Source organism: Diospyros lotus, chromosome 12 (assembly GCF_014633365.1).
Source record: "Diospyros lotus cultivar Yz01 chromosome 12, ASM1463336v1, whole genome shotgun sequence".
Classification (NCBI taxonomy): domain Eukaryota; kingdom Viridiplantae; phylum Streptophyta; class Magnoliopsida; order Ericales; family Ebenaceae; genus Diospyros; species Diospyros lotus.
This window is the reverse complement of record NC_068349.1, coordinates 16,815,626-16,839,894: the sequence shown is the minus strand read 5'-3', so window position 1 is coordinate 16,839,894 and position 24,269 is coordinate 16,815,626. Positions and strand designations below refer to the sequence as shown.

The 24,269-nt window shown below is 38.9% G+C and overlaps 1 protein-coding gene across 1 annotated transcript; it reads left to right on the top strand.

The window, feature by feature from the left end:
- The first annotated feature begins 1,469 nt into the window (after nucleotides 1-1,469).
- LOC127787048 (glutathione S-transferase T1-like) lies at nucleotides 1,470-21,368 on the top strand. Its single transcript, XM_052314893.1, has 7 exons — nucleotides 1,470-1,685; nucleotides 1,797-1,870; nucleotides 2,082-2,142; nucleotides 11,722-11,775; nucleotides 19,473-19,552; nucleotides 20,034-20,239; nucleotides 20,886-21,368. The coding sequence occupies exons 1-7, from the start codon at nucleotides 1,621-1,623 to the stop codon at nucleotides 21,066-21,068; spliced, it is 723 nt and encodes a 240-aa protein (XP_052170853.1). The 5' UTR covers nucleotides 1,470-1,620; the 3' UTR covers nucleotides 21,069-21,368.
- Nucleotides 21,369-24,269: the final 2,901 nt, after the last annotated feature.

The following is a 24,269-nucleotide window of genomic DNA, read 5'->3' as shown; positions in this document are numbered from 1 at the left end:
TTCTTTACAATCAACCTAAATGATAAATTTAATTTTTTATTAATTAATAAATCATAGCTCAAAATATTCTATCATAAAATTTGATTGACACGTGATACATACACAAAAAAAAAAAAGAGTTACACGAAATATATGAAATGGAGTTACACACAAAAAATATATATACATATACAGAATACATAAATATACATGCACAAACAAAAAATATATTTAATTAATCCAATACATTAACATACATACACACACAGAATACAACTATAAATATACATACACATAAAAAATACATTTAATTAATGGAACATGCAATTGTAAAAATACACATAAAAAATACATTCCGTGCACAGCAATGCAACCCAATGTATTAATTAATTTGGAGTCCGTGCACAATAATGTATTAATTAAAAAATACATTTTTCTTTTATTTTTTTCTCCTTCTTTATTCATCTTCTTCCTCCCGATTCTTCTTCTTGCAACGCAACGCATAGCATCGACCATCGCCAGTGCAGCCTCTGCCGGCCGTCGCCGCGACCAACGCCGTCTTCGCTAGTCGTCCTCAATCGCCGCCCTACTACCGTCATTAGCCGTTCACCGTCACAGGCCACCATCGCCTTTTGACCCTGCATGCACGGACTGCCATTGCCGTTCGACCTTGCTGCTGAATCGTTTGACCACCATTGGTCGGGCCTCCGACCGCCGTACCCAGCCGTTGCATTGTCCGCCACCAGCCACTATTCAGCCTTCAACTCCCTCGCCCACTAATTGCTCTTTGTATATATAGAGAGAGAGTCAATTGTGTGTGGGCGGTTGCGTTGTGAGTGTGTATATAGATGTATATGAGTGTGTGCCTGTGTATATAGTCGAGTGTATATAGATGTGAGTGTGTGTATATATATGTGTGTGTGTGTGGGTGGTTGCGCTATGATGTGATTGTATATATATATATGCGTGTGTGTGGGTGGTTGCATTGTGGGTGGAAGATGGCTGCTTGATTTTGGGCTAGAAAACCTTTAATCCCAGCCATCAAATTTTCAGAAATTGATCCAAATCATTAAAATATCTTTCTCTTGAGATATTTTCAAAAACTCTTATGTTTTATTATATAGATATATGTATGTTGGTGGATGGCTGTACTGTGATATGAATGTGTATATATATATATGTGTGTGTGGGGGTGGGTGACTGCGTTGTGATGTGAATATGTGTTTATATATATATATGTATGTGGGGTGGTTGCGCTGTGATCTGAATATGTGTTTATATATATATTTATGTGTGTGTGGGTGGTTGTGCTGTGGGTGGAAGATGGTTGCCTGATTTTGGGTGGAAAAACTTTTAATCTCAACTATCAAATCTTTAGAAATTAATCCAAATCATTAAAATGTCTTTCTCTTAATAAATTTTCAAAAACTCTTGTGGTTTATTATATAGATATTTATATATATAGCAAATTTCCCATGTGAAATGGATTGGCGTACCCGGCCCGGCCCCTGAGCTTATTGGGTCCCGCTCCCACTCTTATCTATCTTATCAATTTTCAAGCCCAGACTGCTCCTAAAAGTATAGTATCTCACAGGTCGAACTTCGAAACCAGATTCGAAAATTCTTACAGAGAAGAAGAAGATGAAGCTAAAAGTCTACGTCGATCGTATGTCACAACCATCTCGGGCTGTTATCATCTTCTGCAAGTAGTCATCATCCAACTCGCTTCAATTTCTGTTCCGAATTTCTATTTTCTCTTTCGTTAAATATATGCTGATGCATGTATACGTATTTGCTGATTTCTTGATTTTATAAAGGATGAACGGAATCGATTTTGAGGAAATCAAAGTGGACTTGGCTAAACGCCAACAATTGTCTCCTGAATTTAAAGGTTAGCCTTTTTTTATCTGTTCAGACTGGCAGCATATTGTTTGCTAACACTCTGGATGAGTTATTTGTGAAGTTGATTATCACTGTGTTATTAGCAGTTAGGTTTGTTGAATGATTGTAATTGATTTCCAAACAAGAAGGAATCTATGAATAATTTTTTATCATGGTAATTCCATGTAATTTTTTCCCCTTCCGTGATAATTTCATTGCAGAAATAAACCCTATGAGACAAGTGCCTGCAATAGTTGATGGAAGATTTAAGCTGTTCGAGAGGTGCTTAAATATGTTCTTTTAACTTCTTCTGGATTCGATTTTTTTGTTTTGGTGGATAAATGCAGATACCTCGCTTTGCAAGTTGGACACGTGCTAAACTTAATATAAAGAGACCAATTTAAGAATATTAACTGTGTGAAATTATCCATCACAGCTGTCTATATATTTTTCTTTATTTCCAAGTGGAGATCCTGTGATAGTTATTTTTGTTTTTTTTACTCTGTCAATGAATTCAATCAGTATGCAAAGTACCTGTCTTGTAAGTACATAGTGTTTCTAATAGAAACACATGCTTTTGGAGACAATCAGGAAGACGGGGTCAATCTATAGAGCCTGAAAAGTGTTGCAGTTTTATTTATTAATTGGGCATTTATCCTCTAATTGGATCTTAAAATTTCTCAAACTTCATAGGAAATAGTTTCAATGTGGGAAAACTAATATAAATTAACCAGGAAAAGAGGAAACTTCGTGTATGTACATGTGTGCCTGTATGCGTCCTTGAAATGCTATCTACAGTTTCAGTTACATAAAAGGGTATCTTTTGAAGCCAACCATCCTGGTTACTATTTGTAAGGGATTCATATGTCACAGCTAAGGCTATTTTAAATTTTTGCTGTTCAGTCTTTAATTGTTTTCTTGTTATGCTAGACTGTATTTTCTTTACTGTAATTGCTATATTTCCAGTTGACAATTCTATTAGAGTAGGGGGGCCACGTGTAAGGCCATAGAATAGGACAAAAGAGTTTGTTGTAACCGCTAGAAGGGGGATGATCTGCTGCATCCACACCCATGCCAAGCGACTATATGTACTCTTCCTATTCCATAGGAGAGGGCATGCAAATTCAGAATACAGAACTATCCTATTCTCTCCCTCTAACTCTCTCTCTCGTCTCACTATTTTCTATCTTCTTTCACTGTTCTTTCTCTTCTCTCTTTCTAATATTCCTTGCTTGATCCCTTGAATCTCATTGAGTCAAGGGAAGTTTATTGTTTTTGCCAAGGGCAGTGACAATTTGGTATCAAAGCTCGATCCCAGCTAAAGATTTTAGGAAGTCATGGCAGAAGGAACTTGCACGAAGAACATGGAGTCTTAGCTGCAACAAGTCAACTTGTCCATGTCCAAAGTCCAGAGGCGAGTTGACCAGCTGGAGTTGGGAAATAGTCGTAACTATGAGGCGATCATGGCAATTGATCATAAGCTGGAAGGCTCTATAGAAAGGTTGGAAAGAAGATTGGATGGGACGTTAATATAATTGCGGGAGGAGATGGCGCAAATGAGGGAGGAGTTAGGAGCACAATTTCAACAATTCATGTTGATGTTCACATGCCAAAACTCGGTAAGTATGGCCCCGGAATTCCCTCCTAGAGATAGAACAGAGCCTCTTACGAAACAATAGAACATCACATCGGCTAAAAACCCCAGACATAGGAGGGGAACATGATGAGGAGGTGGAAACAATGTCGGATAGGGGTCGTGGAGAACATGGCTATCGTCAATAGCCGGGGTTTCCCATGCCCCGAATGGAGATTCCTATCTTTGAAGGAGATAACCCTTGTTGGTGGGTGTCACAACCCTAGGGTTAGTTAGGGTTGTGATAGGAATTGGGAGAAGAAATCAGAATTGTAGGAGGGGGAAAATCAGTAGAAAGAGGGAGAGATATTGAGAGAAAGGGGAAGGAACTTGAGGGAGAATGGAGAGAAATGTTAGGGAGAGAATTAGAGTTTCTTTCATTCAATTCAAGCATGCCAACAAACTCCTAACAACAGCCTTATATAGGCGTCATTGCCTTCTAACAATCTAACCACTTGCTAACAATATATCCTAACAGTTATTATAAACCTATTACAAGATTATCCCCTTTATTATATTCCTATTACAACATTGACCCTCCTATATTCCTAGGTACATGACAATTCCCTCCGCCTTAAAATGTTTCTTGTCCCCAAGAAACTTATTATCATTTAGCTGCTCTTTCTTCATCCCACTCCTACCTTCATTTTTTGTTCAATCTCTTTTTCCCTCTTTCTCCTTCTAGGCTTCTTCTTCTTTATTCTTAGGATTCCAAGAATCGTCATTGCATAACTTGGACCAGCACTTCAATAGGGGCAACCAGATTGATCTTAGTGGCTTCAGATTTAAATCTGAGTGCTTGAATAGCAGACCGAAGCGTATAGTCCTCAACATTGTTGTCTATGTTTCTTATGAATAGAGTTCGAGATGGTTGTTCCCCGTGAGGATGTTCTCCATAACCCAAATTAATAGATCCTCCAGAATGACAATAAGGAAAGCTATCTTTTCCCAAGTCCAATTCTCCAATACTGCCAAAAAAATCCAAATCGTTAGTATCATCTCCAGCCTTGGATTGGGGCACATAGTCAACCCCATCAGTCACCCCCGACAGTAAGTCATCGCCATTAGGGAAAGGTTTTCCAATAGTTTGTGCCTCAATTCCCTCAAAGGATTGAAGAGGTTCCTTAGCAAGTAAACCATTTGCCCTTGTCGGCAATGCTGCCACATCTTCGTCTCGTTCATTGGAATTTTTCTGAAGCTCACTGTCAACAGTTTTCTCCTCCACATCAGCAACATCTTCTTCTTTTAGCTTACTAGAATTCACTCCTGCTGAAAAGTTGTCGGAATCCATCCTCTTCTGGTTAGAATTTTCAGAATGATCATCTGCAACATTCCTTCTCGGGTTGTCAAAGAATTCTGCTAGAAACTTGTAGTTGTATTCCTTCTTCGGCTACTCTATGTTAAGGAAATCCTCTTTGTTAAAACTCCCATGATAATCCTCAAAGAATTCTGCAGGGAAGTTGTAATGATACTTCTTAGTAAGTATCATTGTAAACTCCTGCAATTGTTCATGTAGCATCCGACCGAATTCCTTGCTCGATTCATGTACCACACTTCTTGTGACCTTGTCTGATTGGCTGATCTCCGTCTCCAACTTCTTTTCCCATGCATAAGGCTCCTGGCCAAACTTCCCCTGATGTCTACCTCCAGCTAAAAATGCAGCATCCTGCTGCTGCCAGTTAGGCTCCCATGGTCTCATGCAGGCTTTGCTCGTCATGGCAGAAAAAAAAACTTGAATCACGACTACAGTAGCTGAAGTTTGTTGGTTCCGTCACTGCTGTGAGACAATCTTTGATCCCTTTAGAAACAAATCAGAACCAATTTGGCCACGTCACCTTTAATTATCAGCCGACAGACACCTCCTCTTGCGTCGGAATCAATTCCGAGATTTACTCAGAAATTTCCTTGTTGCTTCTCTGTCTCCAATGCCTAACTCTCTGGAATTGTTGGAATTGCACCAGAAGAATAAACCGAAGGCTAAGGAATTGCTCTAGGAGTTGCTGGAACACGTTTCCGATTGGCCTCCGAGATTCGCTCGCTCCTTTTCACCTTCAAATTCAAACGAGAGGTTATCAGAAATTCGGTATCGCCAAAGCCGCTTGGCTTGTTTCGCCGCCACGATCGCTGGACTTTGCAACTTCTTGTGATATAATTAGCTCAGCTCAACCCCTTACAAATTGCTCGCTCTATGACACCTTTCGATTCAGAATCACCTGGGCTGTTCGTCTCCTTTGATCAATTGTGATGCAACCAACGGAATTCTCTAGAATTGAGAATCGATGGCTGCAGTAATCTATGAATTGGCTCCCAAATCTGTCGAAATTGCTTTGCCCATTCACTTCGAACAAACTTACTGCAATTCGCGGCTGAGCGTCAACCTTTTGCTCGCTTCCAAGAAAAGCCAAACAACTCTTCCAGACCGCAAGCCGTGATCGCTTGTACCTCAGCTTCCCATACCTGCTGCGCTACTCTGATTTGGACTTCAAATTCAACTCGGTATCACCGTCGGCCTCTCCTTCACACGCCAATTTCGAGCAAGACTTATTAAAATTCGCTGCCGTTTATCAACATCTTCAATTCCGCTGAGTCCTGATTCCACATCCAATCACCGTCCAACACTCCAAGTCGGCCAATTGTTCGCCTATGATTGCAATTGCCGTTGATCATCAATCGTTCAAGAATCTGGACTAGCCTCAATCGCACGCCTTAACAATTTGGATCTTACGCACTGATAACAAAACTTCCAGATCCTTAGTCGAAAATCACTGGAACCACTTACTGGAATTAATCGGAACTCTGGAATTCACTTGAATCGAAGTCACAATCACGGCTCTGCTTCTCCTTCCTTGTTCGACTGCAACAACGCTTCTTGTTTTGATTTCAAATTTGAACACGGATTGCCGGAAATTAGCCTAGCTTACTTGGCCTTTGAGTTTCGGATAAGAATTGCTAAAGTCACAACCTAGAATTGATTGAAATCACAGCCAAGGATTGACTTCTTTGATACCAATTGTCACAACCCTAGGGTTAGTTAGGGTTGTGATAGGAATTGGGAGAAGAAATCAGAATTGTAGGAGGGGGGAAATCAGTAGAAAGAAGGAGAGATATTGAGAGAAAGGGGAAGGAACTTGAGGGAGAATGGAGAGAAATGTTAGGGAGAGAATTAGAGTTTCTTTCATTCAATTCAAGCATGCCAACAAACTCCTAACAACAGCCTTATATAGGCGTCATTGCCTTCTAACAACCTAATCACTTGCTAACAATATATCCTAACAGTTATTATAAACCTATTACAAGATTATCCCTTTTATTATATTCCTATTACAACATTGACCCTCCTATACTCCTAGGTACATGATAGTGGGTAAGGAAGTATGAAAGAATATTCGAATGGTATGATATCCCAGAAGGGAGAAGAGTGTCCTTAGTTGTTGCTTATTTTGATGACGTAGTGGATGCCTGGTATCAAGGATGGACTAGTGTGAGGGATCATCCTACCTGGGGAGAGTTTGCTGAGAAACTATGTGAGTGGTTTAGGGAAAGGAGCATGTCCGACATTGTTGAAGAGTTCAATAAACTCAGACAAGTGGGAGAATTGAAGACCTACTTAAAGAGATTTGAGGAGCTTAGATCTCTTATGAGCAACTGTGACCCTCATCTCTCTGAGGCTTATTTCGTGTCCAGCTTCTTGAGTGGCTTAAGTGATGACCTAAGGCCTATGGTTAAGATAGGCCTCGAACAGTCAGGAGATGGTAGTTGAGGCCTTGATAAAGAAGCAGAGGCAGCAAAATAGGGCTATGACCATGGGAACCTCCCATCAAGGGGGGAAGGGATCAAACTGTGAGTGGGTAGGGAGCAACTCAGGGGCTAGACAATCGGGGGTACCCCACTCGAATGGGAAATTCAGTGATCAGAGGAGGCAGCCCGAGTTGTGTTTTAGATGCGAGGATAAGTATTTCGTTGGGCACCAATGTAGGTGATAGATTCTCCTATTAGAAGGTGACTCAGAGCAGGGAATGGAAGGAGGAGAAGGAACTGAAGAGCGTGAGGAGTTTGGAAAGGAAGACAATAGTGAAATCTCACTCCATGCGTTGAAAGGGGTGACCAACAACAAAATAATCAAAGTAGAAGGGAAGGTGAAGGATAAGAGTCTAATGATTGTGATAGATAGTGGAAGCACTCACAACTTCCTTGATGAAGGCACTGCAAGAAGATTGAGGTGTCCACTCTCGGATACTCAACCCTTGAGTGTAACAGTAGCTAATGGGGGAAGGGTGTTGAGTGATTCAGCTTGCCATGGATTCAATTGGGAGATGCAAGGAGAGGAATTTGAAGCAGATCTCAAGCTACTGTAATTGGGAGGGTGTGACATGGTCTTAGGGGTTGACTGGATGAAAAGGGGAAGCCCCATCAGTTTCGACTTTAATCGGATGGAGGTGTCATTCGAAAAATGAGGGAAAAGAATGACCCTAAAAGGGGGAAGGGAAACCGGTACCTGTAAGATGATAATAGGGAAGGGTTTGCATAAAGCCATTAGGAGCAAATGAAGCAAGCTGACTCAATTGTTTTCGATTGTGGCAGTGGAGGGAGGACTTGGGAAAATGATACGTGGGGAACTAACTTTGTCAATCAACAACGGGAAAATTGGTCATGTATACTCTAACCACCTTATTGATAAATTGTTAGTTGAATTTGAGGACTTATTTGCTGAGCCTAATACCCTACCTCCCACTTGTAACTTAGACCATTCTATCAACCCCCGATTCCGAACCCGTAAACATCAGGACCTACCGATACTCTCCCACTCAGAAAACAGAAATTGAAAGAATGGTAAGGGAGATGCTAAACCAATCCTTCATAAGACCCAACCACAGTCCTTTTGCCTCACCAGTCCTTCTAGTCAAGAAGAAGGATGGTTCCTTGCGTTTTTGTGTAGATTACCAGTAATTAAATGCCTTAACGATAAAAGACAAATTCCCTATCCCATTGGTAGAAGATCTAATGGATGAGTTGCATAATGCCACAATTTTTTCTAGCCTAGACCTTAGATCAGGCTATCACCAAATGAAAATGAAACCTGAAGATGTCCATAAAATTGCTTTTAGAACCCATCATGGACACTTTGAATTTTTGGTGATGCCCTTTGGACTCACCAATGCCCCAGCTACCTTCCAATCTCTTATGAATCGAGTATTTGAGCTTTATTTGAGAAAATTCATACTAGTATTCTTTGATGACATTCTTATTTGTAGCCCAAATCTAAAACAACATTTATCCCATTTGAGAACCACCCTAGAAGTCCTCAAATCTAACTAGCTTTTCATCAAAAGGTCTAAGTGTTCCTTTGGCCAAGATCAGGTGGAATATTTGGGCCACATAATATCTGGAGAGGGAGTTAGAACAGACCTAAGGAAAGTGGAAGCCATGGTCAGTTGGCCCAAACCCACAACCTTGAAGGCTTTAAGGGGGTTCCTTGGCCTAACCAGCTATTGTAGAAGATTTGTTAAGGGATATGGAGTCATAAGTAGACCACTAACTAATCTCTTGAAGAAGGAAAACTTCAAATGGGGGGAGGAGGCTGAAGAAGCCTTTCAAAAGCTTAAAGAAGCAATGAGTACAGTGCTAACTTTAAGATTACCATACTTCAGTGAACCCTTTGTATTGAAGACTGACGCTTGTGGAGTGGGCATAGGGGCAATCCTAGTGCAAAAAGGGAGGCTACTAGCATTCTTGAGCCAGGCCTTAAGCACGAGGCACTTGGGGTTGAGCATTTACGAGAAAGAATTCCCAACAGTGTTAATGTCTGTGGAAAAGTGGCGGTGTTACTTAGAATGAGGTAGATTTATCATTAAAACAAATCATGAAAGTCTCAAATTTTTACTACAACAGAAGTTACAAACTCAATTGCCAAAAAGGGGTATTGCCAAGTTAATGGGACTTGATTATTCAATACAATATAGGCGAGGCAAAGAGAATGTAGCTGCTGATGCATTATCAAGGTGTTAAGAGGATGGTAGTGTGGCAGCCATTACTACGGTGGTGTTGGAGTGGTGTCAAGAAGTTATTGATAGCTATGCCAACGATGATCAGATAAGGGAGCTAATAGAAAGGCTAGTGGTTTAACCTTATGAGGCTAGAAGTTACACTCTAACCGAAGGGATGTTGAGGTTCAAGGGTAGGATTGTCATAGGGGGTAAAGGAGACCTTAACCAGAAAGTCTTACAGTCCTCGCATGAATCGCTAGTAGGGGGACATTCTAGAATCCAAAATACCTACCTCAGGGTTAAACAATTATTCTATTGACCAAAAAAGAAAATGGATGTAAGGAACTTCGTGCTAGCATGTGACATATGCAAGAGATGTAAACTGAAGAATGTGGCTTACCTTGGGCTCCTACAACCCCTACCAATACTTGATCAAGTTTGGATTAGTGTGTCGATGGATTTTATCGAGGGTCTTCCCAAATCAGAAGGGAGGGACAGTATTATGGTTGTGGTGGACAAGTTCACAAAGTTTGCTCAGTTTATAGGGTTGACCCACCCTTATATAGCCAAGGAAATAGCGAGGATATTTATGGACAGGGTGGTGTCATAGCATGGGGTGCCAGGGACCATTATATCAGACCGTGACAAGGTGTTTACAAGTCATTTTTGGCAGGAGCTTATGGGATCCATGGGAGTTAAACTCAACATGTCAACGGCCTATTACCCTTAAACGGATGGGCAAACCGAGAAGGCTAATCAGGTGTTGGAAACCTACCTACGGTGCATGTGTATCCAGCAGTCCAAGAACTGGCATCAGTGGTTAGCCTTGGCACAATGGTGATATAATTCTACTTATCACACATCCCTAAAACTATCCCCATTTTAGGCACTGTATGGATACAAACCCCCACTGTTACCTGCCACAGGAGGGCATGGTACAAAAATGTCAGTGGAGGAGTATCTACAACAAAGGAGGGTAGTCTTGCGACAATTAAAGCAGGAGTTGGCCTTAGCCCGGAATCAAATGAAGCAACACGTATGCAAGAAAAGAAGTGACCATGAATTGAAGGTGGGAGAAAAGGTGTATTTAAGGTTAAGGTACCCACACTTGAAGGCCATCAGTCAAAGACCAATATCCAAGTTAACCCCCAAGTATTTTGGTCCGTTCAGCATAACAGATAAAATAGGTAAGGTGGCTTACAAGCTCAAATTACCCAAAGGCACCCAAATACATCCGATTTTCCATGTGTCTCTTTTAAAGAGATCAACTGGAGCTGAGCAAGTCAACCCAATTTTGCCTACACTACCTAAGGAGAAGGAAGTCCGGATGGAGCTAGAAGCTATTGTGGACAAGAGAGTTGTATACAATCAAGGGATTCCCCTCATCTAGGTATTGGTGAAATGGGAGCATAGAGACACCAAGGACAACACCTGGGACTATCTACCGAGCCAACTCTAGCGTTTTCCAAGGGCTGCGAGCCTCCTTAGCATTTCTTGAGTACAAGAAACGTTTCTAAGGGAGGGGAAATTGTCATGGCTAAGCTATTTTAAATTTTTGTTGTTCAGTGTTTAATTGTTTTCTTGTTATGCTAGACTGTATTTTCTTTATTGTAATTGTTGTATTTTCAGTTGGCAATTCTATTAGAGTAGGGGGGCTACGTGTAAGGCCATAGAATAGGACAAAAGAGTTTGTTGTAACTGCTGGAAGGGGGATGATTTGCTGCATCCACGCCCATGCCAAGCGACTATATGTACTCTTCCTATTCCATAGGAGAGGGCATGCAAATTCAGAATACAGAACTATCCTATTCTCTCCCTCTGGTCTCCCTCTTTTCTCTCTTCTCTCACTGTTCTTTCTCTTCTCTCTTTCTAATTTTCCCTGTTTGATCCCTTGAATCTCATCGAGTCAAGGGAAGTTTATTGTTTCTACCAAGGGCAGTGACATCATATAAATCAGGGTCGTACAGCTACTTGATAGAGATTAAAAGCTTATGAATTTCAATAGAGAAGATTATAAGAAGCACATGGAGCCTGCAGAGCATACATATAAGCAGCAGTTTTTTTTTTTTTTGGGCCTACTGTAGTATTCTTTTTTCACATATAAATTCTCAACTACATCTGTCTATTGTCACTGTTTCATCTACAGAATATTGGGAATAATGGTGTTCAATCTATTGCGTTCTTCCAGTACTCTGCTGTATATTTTTCTTTTCACCATCTTAAGAGTTTTGATGTGATTTGCAGCCATGCAATTCTCCGGTATATAGCTGGCGTGTTTCCTGGAGTTGCAGATCATTGGTGAGTATTTTATATTTTTCATTAGTCTGCATATTAGGACCTACCTATTTTACTTTAGTATTTCATATTGTATTTAAGTAGCAATTGGTACATGATACGGTAACCCATACCCCTCATTCCATCTGTCTGATGGGCTTCTGATGATAGTCTAGCTTGTATTGCTGAGAATAGAAGGGAATTACAATGCTGGGAATTAACAAAATCAAAGAAAAAATGGACATTTGTGAGGTCTAATCTCTTCCACAATATTCACCAATAAAACATTCCCCCCTCTATTCTATTTGCTTCCCTATTTATAGATTGTTAGCTCCCCCACTCCTCCTCAACGGAATCTGTTTGCCCGCACATGCCCCTCATGATCACTCTTTCCATTCTACCCCTTAACTGAATTTGTAGCTTGCACATGCACCCAGTGGCCTTTTCAATCCCTATTCTGCCCTTGTTTCTTGTGTCTTTGGTAGCGGAATTTAATGGGCTGCCTATCAATACCCCCCCCCCCCCCCCCCCCCCCCGAACTCACCTTTTCCTCAAGGTGAAAAGCAGGGAACTGGTGCTGGAGCATGTTGTAGGGTTCCCAAGTGGCTTTCAAAGGTAGCAGCCCCTTCCACTGTATGAGTGCATCCAAGCCTCGTAGGTTATTACCAATCCCTAGTCTTACTCCAAGTACTGCCTCTGGTTCTACTAGCATCAATAGTTCCTCACTGAGTTGGCTCAATATATCAGTGAGTGCTTGCAGTGCCCCGTTGGCTTTGCACAATTGGGACACATGGAAGACTAGATGAATGTTGCAAGTTGCGGGCAGGGCAAGCTTGTAAGCAACTTGTCCAATCTTCTTCTCAATAGCAAACAGATCGTAAAACTGTGGTGCCAACTTTTCATTAGGACGGGAAGCTAGCAACCTATGGCGATAAGGCCGGATTTTCAAGTAGACTAGGTCACCAATGTCAAACTGAACATCCCTTTGTTTTAAATCAGCCCCCTTCTTCAACCCTTTCCACTAGTTGCTGCTCCATCATTGATACCGGGGTAAAACCCCTTTCGAATCTCAATAACACTAGGGGTTCGCCCCCATAAACCACCTGAAATGGAGTGATCTTAGACACCATATGGTAAGACGTATCATACCACAACTCCGCCCATGACAGCCAACTAAACCAAGCCTTCGGTTTTATAGGCACAAAATATTATAGGTACATTTCCAGCGTTCGATTAAGTACCTCTGACTGCCCGTCTGATTGGAGGTGGTAAGCTATATTTTGGCAAAACTTAGTGCCTTGGAGGCGGAATAACTCTTTTCAAAAGTGGCTCATAAAAACTTTGTCCCTGTCAGACACAATGGACTGGGGCACCCCATGTTGGCGTATCACTTCCTTCACGAAAAGTGCAGCCACACTGCTGGCATTAAAGGGATGCTTGAGTCCTATGAAGTGGCCATACTTGCTCAATCTGTCTACCACGACCAATATCGTATCCATATTACCGGACCTAGGCAAATCTTCAATAAAATCCATAGCCACATCTTCCCACACCCAATCTGGAATTGGAAGTGGCTGCAAAAGGCACCCCCTGGTGATAAGGCTTGATATTTATGTTGTTGGCAAATGGCACATTAACTAACGTAGCGGTGAATATCCCTCTTCATTTCGACCCAATACACATTGGCTGCTATTCTCTTGTATGTCTTTAGGAACCACGAATGTCCACCTGAGCTCCTGTCGTGTCCCTCTTGGAGCAATATAGGGATCAAAGTGGATCCCTAAGGTAAATATAATCTACCCTTGAACAGGAGCTGGTTGCTGACCCACTGATAGTCGGGTTTGGCCGAGGGATTACGTCAGATTTCTTGTATTAATTTCTGCAATCCTAAGTCTGCCTCAACTTCCTTAGCCAGTTGTTCAAGCTGAATCACTCTAGGAACAGTCATAGCCAAGAGGGTAGCTGAGTGGTTGACCCTAGAAAGGGCATTCGCTGCCTTGTTCTCCAGCCTCGGCCGATATTGGATTTTGAATTGGTAGCCCATCAACTTCAGCAGCCATTTCTGATGTTCTGTACTCACCAACCTCTGCTCCATCAAAAATTTTAAGCTCTTCTGATCTGTGCGTATTATAAACTTCTGGCCTAACAAATAGTGCCTCTATTTCTGGCTCTAATACCGAATGATGGGCTTTTGATGATAGTCTAGCTTGTATTACTGAGAATATAAGGGAATTACAATGCTAGGAATTAACAAAATCAAAGAAAAAATGGACATTCGAGAGGTCCAAGCTCTCCCACAATATTCACCAATAAAATATTCCCCCCTCTATTCTATTTGCTTCCCTATTTATAGGTTGTTAGCTCCCTCACTCCTCAACGGAATCTGTTTGCCCATGCATGCCCCCCATGATCGCTCTTCCCATTCTACCCCCTAACTGAATTTGTGGCTTGCACATGCATCTAGTGGCCTTTTCAATCCCTATTTTGCCCTTGTTTCTTGTGTCTCTAGTAGGGGAATTTAATGGGCTGCCTATCACTATCATGCATGGTTTGCTTGGCTTCTTTTGCCATCTTACCTCAATATTAAGATATGTGAAGATGCCTCTAGTTCCAATTGTTAGATCTTTCCCTTGAAGCTGGGTTCAATTTTTTTCAGAATCTTGAATACAGTGTTCATTTTCTACATGGCTAACAACTACCTCTAGTAATTAGTTCTTGGAAACAATAGTTTCTATGAACAACCTCTTGATTCATGAACACTTCATTCATATTGATTTATAGAAAGGGAAAATAGGATGGTTTAAACACTTAGGAGATGTTTGGTACAGGAGAAGTTTTTAGATTCCTGGAATTTTTGATTCCCAGGATTTATGCAATTTTATGTTTGGTTAGGTTTAAACATTCTCAGGAAAGTTAGGTATTCTTTTTTGGGAATCTTACATTTCTATGTTTGGTTTAAATGCAACATTTCTGGGAATCCATGTTATTTTTCCAAAATTACCCTTATTTGATTTTTTGTTTAAAAATGATAAATTCCTTCTAGTATATAAAATATTGGGACCCACAACCTTTTTAGGAAGTAAAAAAACATCATTTTTTTACACATTATGTATATATGTGTGTGTGTGTGTATACAACAAAGGAAGTTGTGAGGGCTGCGGCGTGTGAGGAGCACACATACAAGATGCTATGGCGAAGATAATCGTGAAAGGACTTTGGGGTATTTTAGTCTTTTTATTTGTTAAAAACTTTCCCTAGTCCATGGGAATCCAAGATTCCCAACCCTCTATGGAAATCTCTTTGTAGGAAAGTTAATTAAAAATAAATTCTGGGAATGCTATTTTTCTAGGATTCTTTTTTAAAAAAGTTGTACCAAACATGGGAAAGTAGATTCCCAACCTAACATTCACAGGAATCTAAAAACTTCTCATATACCAAATGCCTCCTTAGAATGTCCATATTCCAAAATTTAGAGGCTAGACAAATATGATAATAAAGACACTCCTGTTGCATGTGACATCTCTTTAATTTTCTATACACTATTTACCAAAGTGCGTGTCTATTTTCATTATCAGTGTCATCTACAGTGAGTGATCACTCTTTCTTGCTGTGCTTCCTTGACTTCTCGTGTCCTCCCATCATGTTCTATTGGCTAATAAGATCAACATCTTTAATCTCTCACTGGATCCATTTTCTTTTAGTGAGTTGGATTGGTAAAGTGCATTGGTGGGATATGTGGTTCTTGAACAACAGAGATTCATATCTGGCTTAACAAGCACTGGTCAGTGTCAATTGAATGTTAAAAATCAATATGGAGTTGAATAAATGGTTAATTGCTCTTGGAGAAGGAAGCTTCTAGCTGAAGGAATGGCCACTGGTCTTTTTGTTGATCACAAAATCCACTTAGTTTGATGATCCTATACACTCCTACTCCTAGTTTAGCCTAGAGCAGTTGCTGGAAGTAGTTGGAAATTAGGGCTTTAGAGTTACTTTTTAGGGCTATTAGCGAGTTCCTCGGGGGCTTTCTTGGACTGGAAGAAGAAATTTACATCACCTTTGATGGGCTAGGCTAAGTGTGTCTAGAAAAGGCAATAAGGTTCCGACATCTTTAATATTGGGGGTGTGGCTTGACATTTGAGTTTGCTATATGAATAGAGATTGGGTGTGTAGTGGTATCTTAGTTTTGGATAGGAGCTATGTTGTTACTTGTCAACCACAAAGGAGTCAATGACTCATTGTCTGGACATCTCTTGGGCACTTGACGGTGATGCCACTCTTGCTAGATTGGTTGCCATAAGTTGTGTTGGTGAAAGTTCAAAATGTAGCAGAGTCAAATGAACTTTTGAGAGCTGGATGGAGTTTGTCTAGAGATTCAAAGTTTGAACAGAATTGGTGTACAATCTGTTGTTCCTAATTGTGATGATCATTTATAGCAAGGTGGTGTCTTGGAGGTTGGTATTTATGACTTTCCCAGGAATGACTTGTGGTTTGTTTTTCTATTCAAAACAGGCATCCTGAGAGATCCTTATTGAGGAGGTTTTTTCTTGGGGGCTCTAAATGGTTTGAGAGTGAATGAGGCCTATGGCCCTGATGGATTCTCTATGCACTTCTTTCAAAATCATTATTTAAGTTGTGAGACCATGGTATATGTCTGGAAGGTCTTTGAGTTTTCGTTGGTCAGGGGGAAGCTGGACCACATTGTTTACTCTGTTGCTGCCGAAAAAAAAAAAAGGCAGTGCTAAGAATTCTATCCATGAGGTTGAAGGATGTGATTGAAATTCTATTTTGAGGTCACAAAATGCTTTTGGGGTAGGATGCTTTTGGTTCTTGATGGCATGTTAGGGTTTTTTAGTGCATGTTATGGATACAATGGGCTTTGTGATTGAAGAATAGGATTCAAATTTGTAAATCTTGTCCTAGATTTTCTGTTTTGGCCGGGGTCTTGAGGTTCTTTCTTTGATATCTCTAAGGGGTTAAGGCAAGTAGATTCCCTACCTTGATTTCTGATCATGTTTCTGATGGAAGCAATGTCTAATGCTATAGAATCGACAGAGAGAGCTAGATTTTTGGTTTTGGAGTGAGGAGTAGAGAAAGTCTTGATATTCATATGGATTGTAGTATCTAGTGCAGGAAGACCTCTAGGGTATAGGTTTGGATCCATGCTCATGTTATGTAGGCATGCTTCTGGGATCTACTTTATACAGCTAAGGCCGTTTGGCATTGTAAACTGGAAAGGTTTGAGAATAGTTTATTCTTATGGGAGGCCAATACTTGTCAAACAGGGTAGGGTTACTTTGATTAACAGCCTGGTCGTTTCCTACTTAAATCATTTTTTTTATTTTTGGCCTGGATATCATGTTTCTTTTTACTTTACCTGTATTCATGTACAACATGCTGAAGAAGTTTTAGCAGGATCTTTTCTAGGATTGTCTTGGGAATGAGCCAAGTATCATTTGATGAGCTAGGACAGTGTCTACCGTTGTCTAGCTGCTTCAGTGGGGTTGAGCATTAGGAAGTTTGGGCTTTTCAATATATGCCTTTAAAGGAACTGGTTGTGGAGATTCTTTATAGAGAGCATCTGTTTTAAGACTGCAGTTTTGGTTATAAGTGTGGGTGACATAGGTGCGTCCATTGGGAAGTATCAAGTCCTTGGAAGGATTTGGGTTGTGCTAAGACTAATAAGCACATATATAACACATACGCAGGACATAGATACAAAACAATATAACATGGATATCCTGACACAACAATTTAAAATAATGGCAGGACATGACAGGACAAGAGACGCCAATATATTAAATATAGATTAATTCAATAACTCTTTTCTTTACATACAATGTATAATTGTTGTATCAAAATATCAATAATATTCTACAATATAGGAAAAAAGTGTGAACAAAAATTTTAGATATATGTTTAAGAAAGCCCAATTATGAACAGAATGAAAATTCTATGCTGTACATATCTTAAATTTAAAAAGTATAGAAGAGAACAAACTAATATGAATTCCCTTTGTGTTTTTTTTTTTTTTTTTTTTTTTGTGATTGATATCCCAACTTACTCTTTTAAACTTATAATTTAGGTCCAAATAATTAATTAATGGGCACATATGTTTTTACTTTGGATGCTATCATCCTATTATTGTTCAAATGTTCAATTATAAAAACTTATTAAATGGTAACACAAAATAGATGAGTGTCTGACACATATTTGGATGTTTGTCATATAAGTTTCCGACATGGTATTGTGCCCACGTAGAAATGTTGATGCTCTTAGACTGAGGATGTTGTGTCGATCAGAAAGGAGGTTTTTCGCTGTAGTTTCATCAAAATTGGTTTAGGTTATAGGATTAGATTTAGTGTGATAGTTGTGCAGTCTTCTTATGGTATTTCTTTGGACTTATTCCAATTGGCTTGGGATAAGTTGCGCAGTTGAGGTTCTTTTTTTCTGTCCAACTCTTAGGGCATCATTTGAATTTTTAGCATTGCGTCCAAGTTGGGAAATAGTCTTCTCAATAGTATTTTTAGCATGCTGTATGATCATTCTTGGGTGGAGGGAGATACTAGGCAGATAAGACATCTATTAAGATTTTTGTCAAAGATCTTTGTGATTAGAGGAGGAGGTTTCCATGGAACACAATTTGGAGATCTATGGCCCTTGCCCAATGACCTTTCCTATCTGGATTCATTCTTTGGGTGTTCTTACATCCAATCCTTACAATGGGGGATTTTATGTTGGGTTGATGTTTCATATATAAGCAAAATGGAAATCTTTATCCAAGGAGCTCTATGTTATATTTAACATTCAGACCTTCAGTCAGTGATGCTAGCCCAGTTTAGGATGTGTTATTCTCATGGCTACAAGTTTTCTAGGTCATAGCTAAGCTGCATGGGGCTTATGAGCCCCCTCTACCTCTTTCATGTTGTTGGTTTGTGGAAGGAGAGGAATTATAGAGCATTCTCTAAGAAACAAGAATAAGAAGCTGACACTGTGTTGGAGAACATCGCTCATTAAAAACTTCTAATACGAATTGGACATCCATTGAAATTGTCCTTTCATTTTTTATTTTTTAGAATCAAACACTTGAGGATGCACATATCCATAATGAGAAAAGGTATATCTATTGCTTAAGCAATTTAGAAATGCATATAAAAAGGATAAATTAAAGATGAATTGAAAATAAAAACAGTAGGAATATGAACTTGATTGTGTGTAGACTAGATATGTATAGGGACTGCTTACGTGCATTTTCCTATTATTTTGAATATTCTTACTATTTTGATATTGTGAATAGTAAAAATAAATGCATTTCTAATTGATAAAATGAAGAAGTAGTCATAATTTATAATTAGTTTTTGTCTAGTCCTGCCATGTCAAATCCTAGTCTTTTTGAAAATTAACATGTCTTAAGAGTCAATGTCATTGTCAAGTCATTTACATATCCCATATCCCCACACCCATATCTGTGCTACTAGAATGCAACTATGCTAGTTTATTCAATCGTCGATCGTCTAAATCGAACTATATTTCCTATTTTTGTGGATAAGTGAGGATTTTTCCTAAAGTATTCCATATTTTTGCAGTTCTTGATAAGCCCCTTAACTTGGTGTTATAATATCATTATTACTTATAAAAAAACATAAAGCCGTTACATCTCACATTCCAATAGTCATATTCTACAGGCTTGTTCTTATCAAAATATCTCCTGTTCATTCTTAAAGGTATCCATCTGATATATTCAAAAGAGCAAAGATCGACTCAGTATTGGATTGGCATCATTCTAATCTACGGCGTGGTGCAGGTGTCTCTCTATTTATATTCTGAAAGCTGTTCAATGTTAATGTACAGAGTTCTTTGCATGTGAGTAGTGCCAAAAGCCATTCTGTTAAAGGACCAATTCATCTTCTAAGTTCTTACCACTGGATGTCCTATTCCTTAAGATTATACTTCTACCACCTAATCCCTTCTTTGTATTGGAGGGTTGATATCATCAAATTTCCAACTCTTCAAACTTTGTTTTGCATGAATCAGCAAGAAATATCCCCAATTTCTCACCCCTCCTCCCTACTTCCAATTTAAAAGGGAAAAAAAAAAAAGGAAACTGTGGTGGACCATTAGTTAGGATGTACTTGTTTCCTCTTTTACATGTGCTACTGTCCCTGTATTAAAAGTTTACATTGTTATACTCTTCGTTGACAAATTTCTGTAGATGTGCAATGCTTTTTTTTCCTTTTTTAGTGTTTGAAGCTCCATGTTCTACTCTGTTGATTTTTCCTTCTCAGTTACATACATTATCAACTCTACACTTGCACCTGTGCTTGGTCTGCAATTGAATCCACAAGCAGCTGCTGAAGGCGAGAAAATGTTGTCTGCATCACTTGGAAAGATCGAGTCCATTTGGCTCAAGGGGACTGGCAGGTTTTTGCTGGGAAGCTCCCAACCATCCATAGCAGATCTCAGCTTAGTTTGTGAACTTATGCAACTAGAGGTGAAAATATCAATCTATGTTGGTATAGATAGTATGTGTTTATTTGTGAATGCATATTTCTAAAAGAACCTGAAAGCTTGTCTTCTCTGAGGTTGCCTAGCCAAAAGGGAAACCCGAAAAGGATTTAACTCTTAAGGAATAAAATGTTCAGAGAAAGATGCCACCGAAAACAAAATTACAGTTGAGGTATTATCATCATTAGATGGTGGTCCTGGATGTTATAACCTTTGCTTTTTGCTTAGACTTAGATTTAATGTGCTCATCCTGTTCTTCAATTCAGGAACATTTTACTTGCATGTTAATTTATTTCTTCCTTATAGCTATGTTCAATTCTCTTTCGTTCCTTTAATTTTGATACAAGTAACATGGTTGTGGCAGCTTAACAATTTATTGTAACTGGATGCATACTGAATTCTGATATCATAGGCTTTTATTTATTTATCTATTTATTTATTTTTCATCTTCCCCTCTTCTGTTGAATGCCAGTATGTTTTCATCAAGTGAACCTCGCATGTCCTCCTGTGCCAAAGGTTCTAGTGAAAAAGACCTTGTTTATGATGGATCTAACTTATTTTTAGTACTTCATTACTGAGTTCTTGAGAATTATATTGAGGTCCTATTTTGAAGAAAAACTGGTTGGATTCAGATTGTTGATGAGCAAGACAAGAATCGAATATTAGACCCTTACAAGAAAGTTCAGCAGTGGATTGAAGATACTAAGCACGCGACAAAACCTCATTTCGAGGAAGTACATGTGGTCCTCTTTAAAGTGAAAGAAAAGCTACAATCACAGCGGTCGCGTAGAACTGCATTCCCCTCAAAACTGTGACAACTTGAATGCATCTCCAATCTGTACGTTATACCATGTATCTTCTACCACTGCCTGACCTTGAGCAAAGGCTTGTTTTATATACTCTGAACCTTTTATTTTCTTGCTAAACTTGTAATAGTTCTGGCGCAATAATAGCTACCACTGATCTCCATGTATCAAAATACAGGATTCTATATTTAGAAATTTGTACCATTGAATTATGAAAGACATTCCCTAGTAATATGAACCAAAGTGCGAAATTGGTATCATTGACTTATGAACTTTTTATTTCAAATGATAAATTTTCTTATTAGATCATTCCCTTGTAACTCTCATGCCACCCACAATCACCTTCTGGAAACCAGTTGTTTTGCCATAGACAAGTTGAGGGTGGTTGGAAACTTATCCTGAAACTTTTATAGCTCCTATTGCCAGCGGCATGGCATTCTGCAGGAACAGTGTGTTTTGCAGTGAGCAGAAAGTAGATGAATTCTAATTGCCATTGAAGTGGCCTCTCTTATTTGAGAACAACCACAATTACATGCCTTATCTATCTACTACATAAATTTTAAGTTTCTGACTGTTCATTTGTCTACAGTTTATGAGGTTTGGACCGAAGACTCTTATGCTGGCATTGAGTACCCAACGCAACTCTCTTTTATCAAAAATTTTGGGCTTAGCTATACATAGAAGGCACATCTACAAGTGTTTATGCTACTACCTCAATTCATGGGCAGACTTGTCATTTCTCAGTTTTAATCTCAGAAAATTCAACGAGTTACTGTCCATTAAATTTCAGATGCTCTACTCTTCCAACCATACCAGAGGATGCAGGTAAAGATCAGATGATAGCATGGTTGCACTGCACCATGGAGGAGAAAAAAGGAAAAAGCATAATAAAAAGAAGGAAGAAAGCAAGAAGGGGATTTTGGAAGAACATGGCTGAGGAGCCCAGTGGGACTGAATTTCCTAGAAAGGTGGAATTTATAGAAATAAAGGAATCATCTACGATACCCTTAAATACAGTAGAGTTGATTGGTTCTCAAGGCAATCTTTTGGGTTTTGCCCAACAATAATCAACTCAAGAACCACCACCAAACGAACAAATTCCTCATCAAGAAACCATTAAAACAAAAACCACTGCTCTAGAAACAGTGGAATAAGAAGGTCCACAAGAGCTAGAAGGCCAGCAATTTCTAGTGAATTTGTTGTATACTTTCAAGAGTCCGAATTTGATATTGGATCCAAGGAAGATCCATCTTCATTTTCACAAGCCATGAATAGAGAAAATTTCACTTTGTTATATGATGTCATGAAAGAAGAGATGGAATCAGTGGCTAAAAACAAAGAATGGATCTCGTTGAACTACCAAAAGGGGCCTCAGCTATGAGATGTGAATGGGTCTATAAGACCAAACAAGACTCATTTGGTAATATTGAACAATATAAAACTAGACTTGTTGTCAAAGATTTTACTCAAAGAGAAGGCTATGATTATCATAAAACTTTTTCTTTGGTTTCAAAGAAGGATTCACTTAGGATAATCATGGTATTAGTGGCTCATTTTGATTTGGAGTTACACAAAATGGATGTGAAAACGGATTTTTTGAATGAAAATCTTGAGGAAGAAGTATACATGTGTTAGCCCAAAGGTTTTCAAAGTGAATAGGGGAGCCATCTTGATTGCAAGCTATGAAAATCTATATATGAGCTAAAACAAGTCTCTTGTTAGTGGTATATGAAATTTCAAGATGTTGTTCTTCATATGGTTTTACAAAGAACATTATTGACTAATGCATATACCTTAAAGTTAGTGGGAGTAAATACATTTTCTTAGTCCTGTATGTAGATAATATTTTACTTGCAAGCAATGATTCAAGGTTTTTGCTTGAGACAAAGCCATTCCTTTCCCAAAACCTTGATATGAAGGATATGGGTGAAGCCTCTTACGTCATTGGCTTAGGGATTCATAAAGATAGAGCTCAAAAGATATTAGGACTATCTCAAAAAACCAACATTGAAAGAGTTTTGGAAAGATTTGGAATGAAAAATTGTTCACCTATTGTTGCACCATTGTTAAATGGGAGAAATTTTTATCTAAATCAATGTTCCTAGACTGAATTGAAATGGAAGTAAATGAAAAACATTCCTTATGCTTTTGCAGTTGGAAGCATCATGTATAAATAGGTTTGCACTAGGCTTGATATTAGATTTGTAGTAAGGATGTAAGGTAGGGTCCAAAGTAAGATAGGCATACAAAATTGGAAACTCGCCAAAAGGGTTATGAGGTATTTGCAAGGCACCAAGGATTCACCTGACTTACGCACATTCCGATCATTTATAGGTGATTAGATATTTAGATTTAAGCTTAGGTGGATGCACAAATACTTGAAAGTCTACTTCATGATACATTTTCTTTCTTGTTGGGAGCATTGTATCTTGGAGAAGCTTAAAACAAAGTATTGTTGCATCATCTACATTGGAAGCAAAGTCTATTGTATGCTATGAAACAACATCACAAGCATTATGGTCGAGGAATTTTATTTTTGGCCTTCGTATTGTCGATAGTATTGCTAGGCCAATGAAGATATTTTGTGATAATTCGGCCACAGTTTTCTCTTCTAAGAATAACAAAAGTGGAAGTTAAAGTAAGCACATTGACATAAAATACTTATAAAATGTCAAGAAGCAAGAAATTATTGTTGAGCATATCAGTATTGAGCTAATGATTGTTGATCCTATGACTATAAGGTTTGTCGGCTAAAGTGTTTTAAGGATCATGTTGATCATATGGGACTTGTTGCGTGATGTTGTTTGAAGAAGTCAAAATAAATTAGGATTATCCATAATCAATAAATTAGCAAATATCTGATATTGTTTGTTAGTTATTTTGGCTGGATATTATGTCATATTATTCTCCACTTTATGCTCATTTCAGTTTACATTTTAGCTGTATAAATTGAAGTTTACGATTGAATAAAATATATGACTTTTTCCTTTGGTATTTTTTCATTCCCTTTTCTTCTTTCTTCATAAAATACCAACAAATGGTATCAGAGCCCTTCTTCTTGAGGGACCTGTGAGATTGAGTGAACCAAAAATGGAGGACCCAAAGAAATATGCGTTTGTAGATGTTTCTCTTGAAGAAACATTACAAAAAAGTTCTTTTAGAGGTTTTGAGGAAACAACTGCGTTAGAATTATCAAAGAATGTTGAGGTT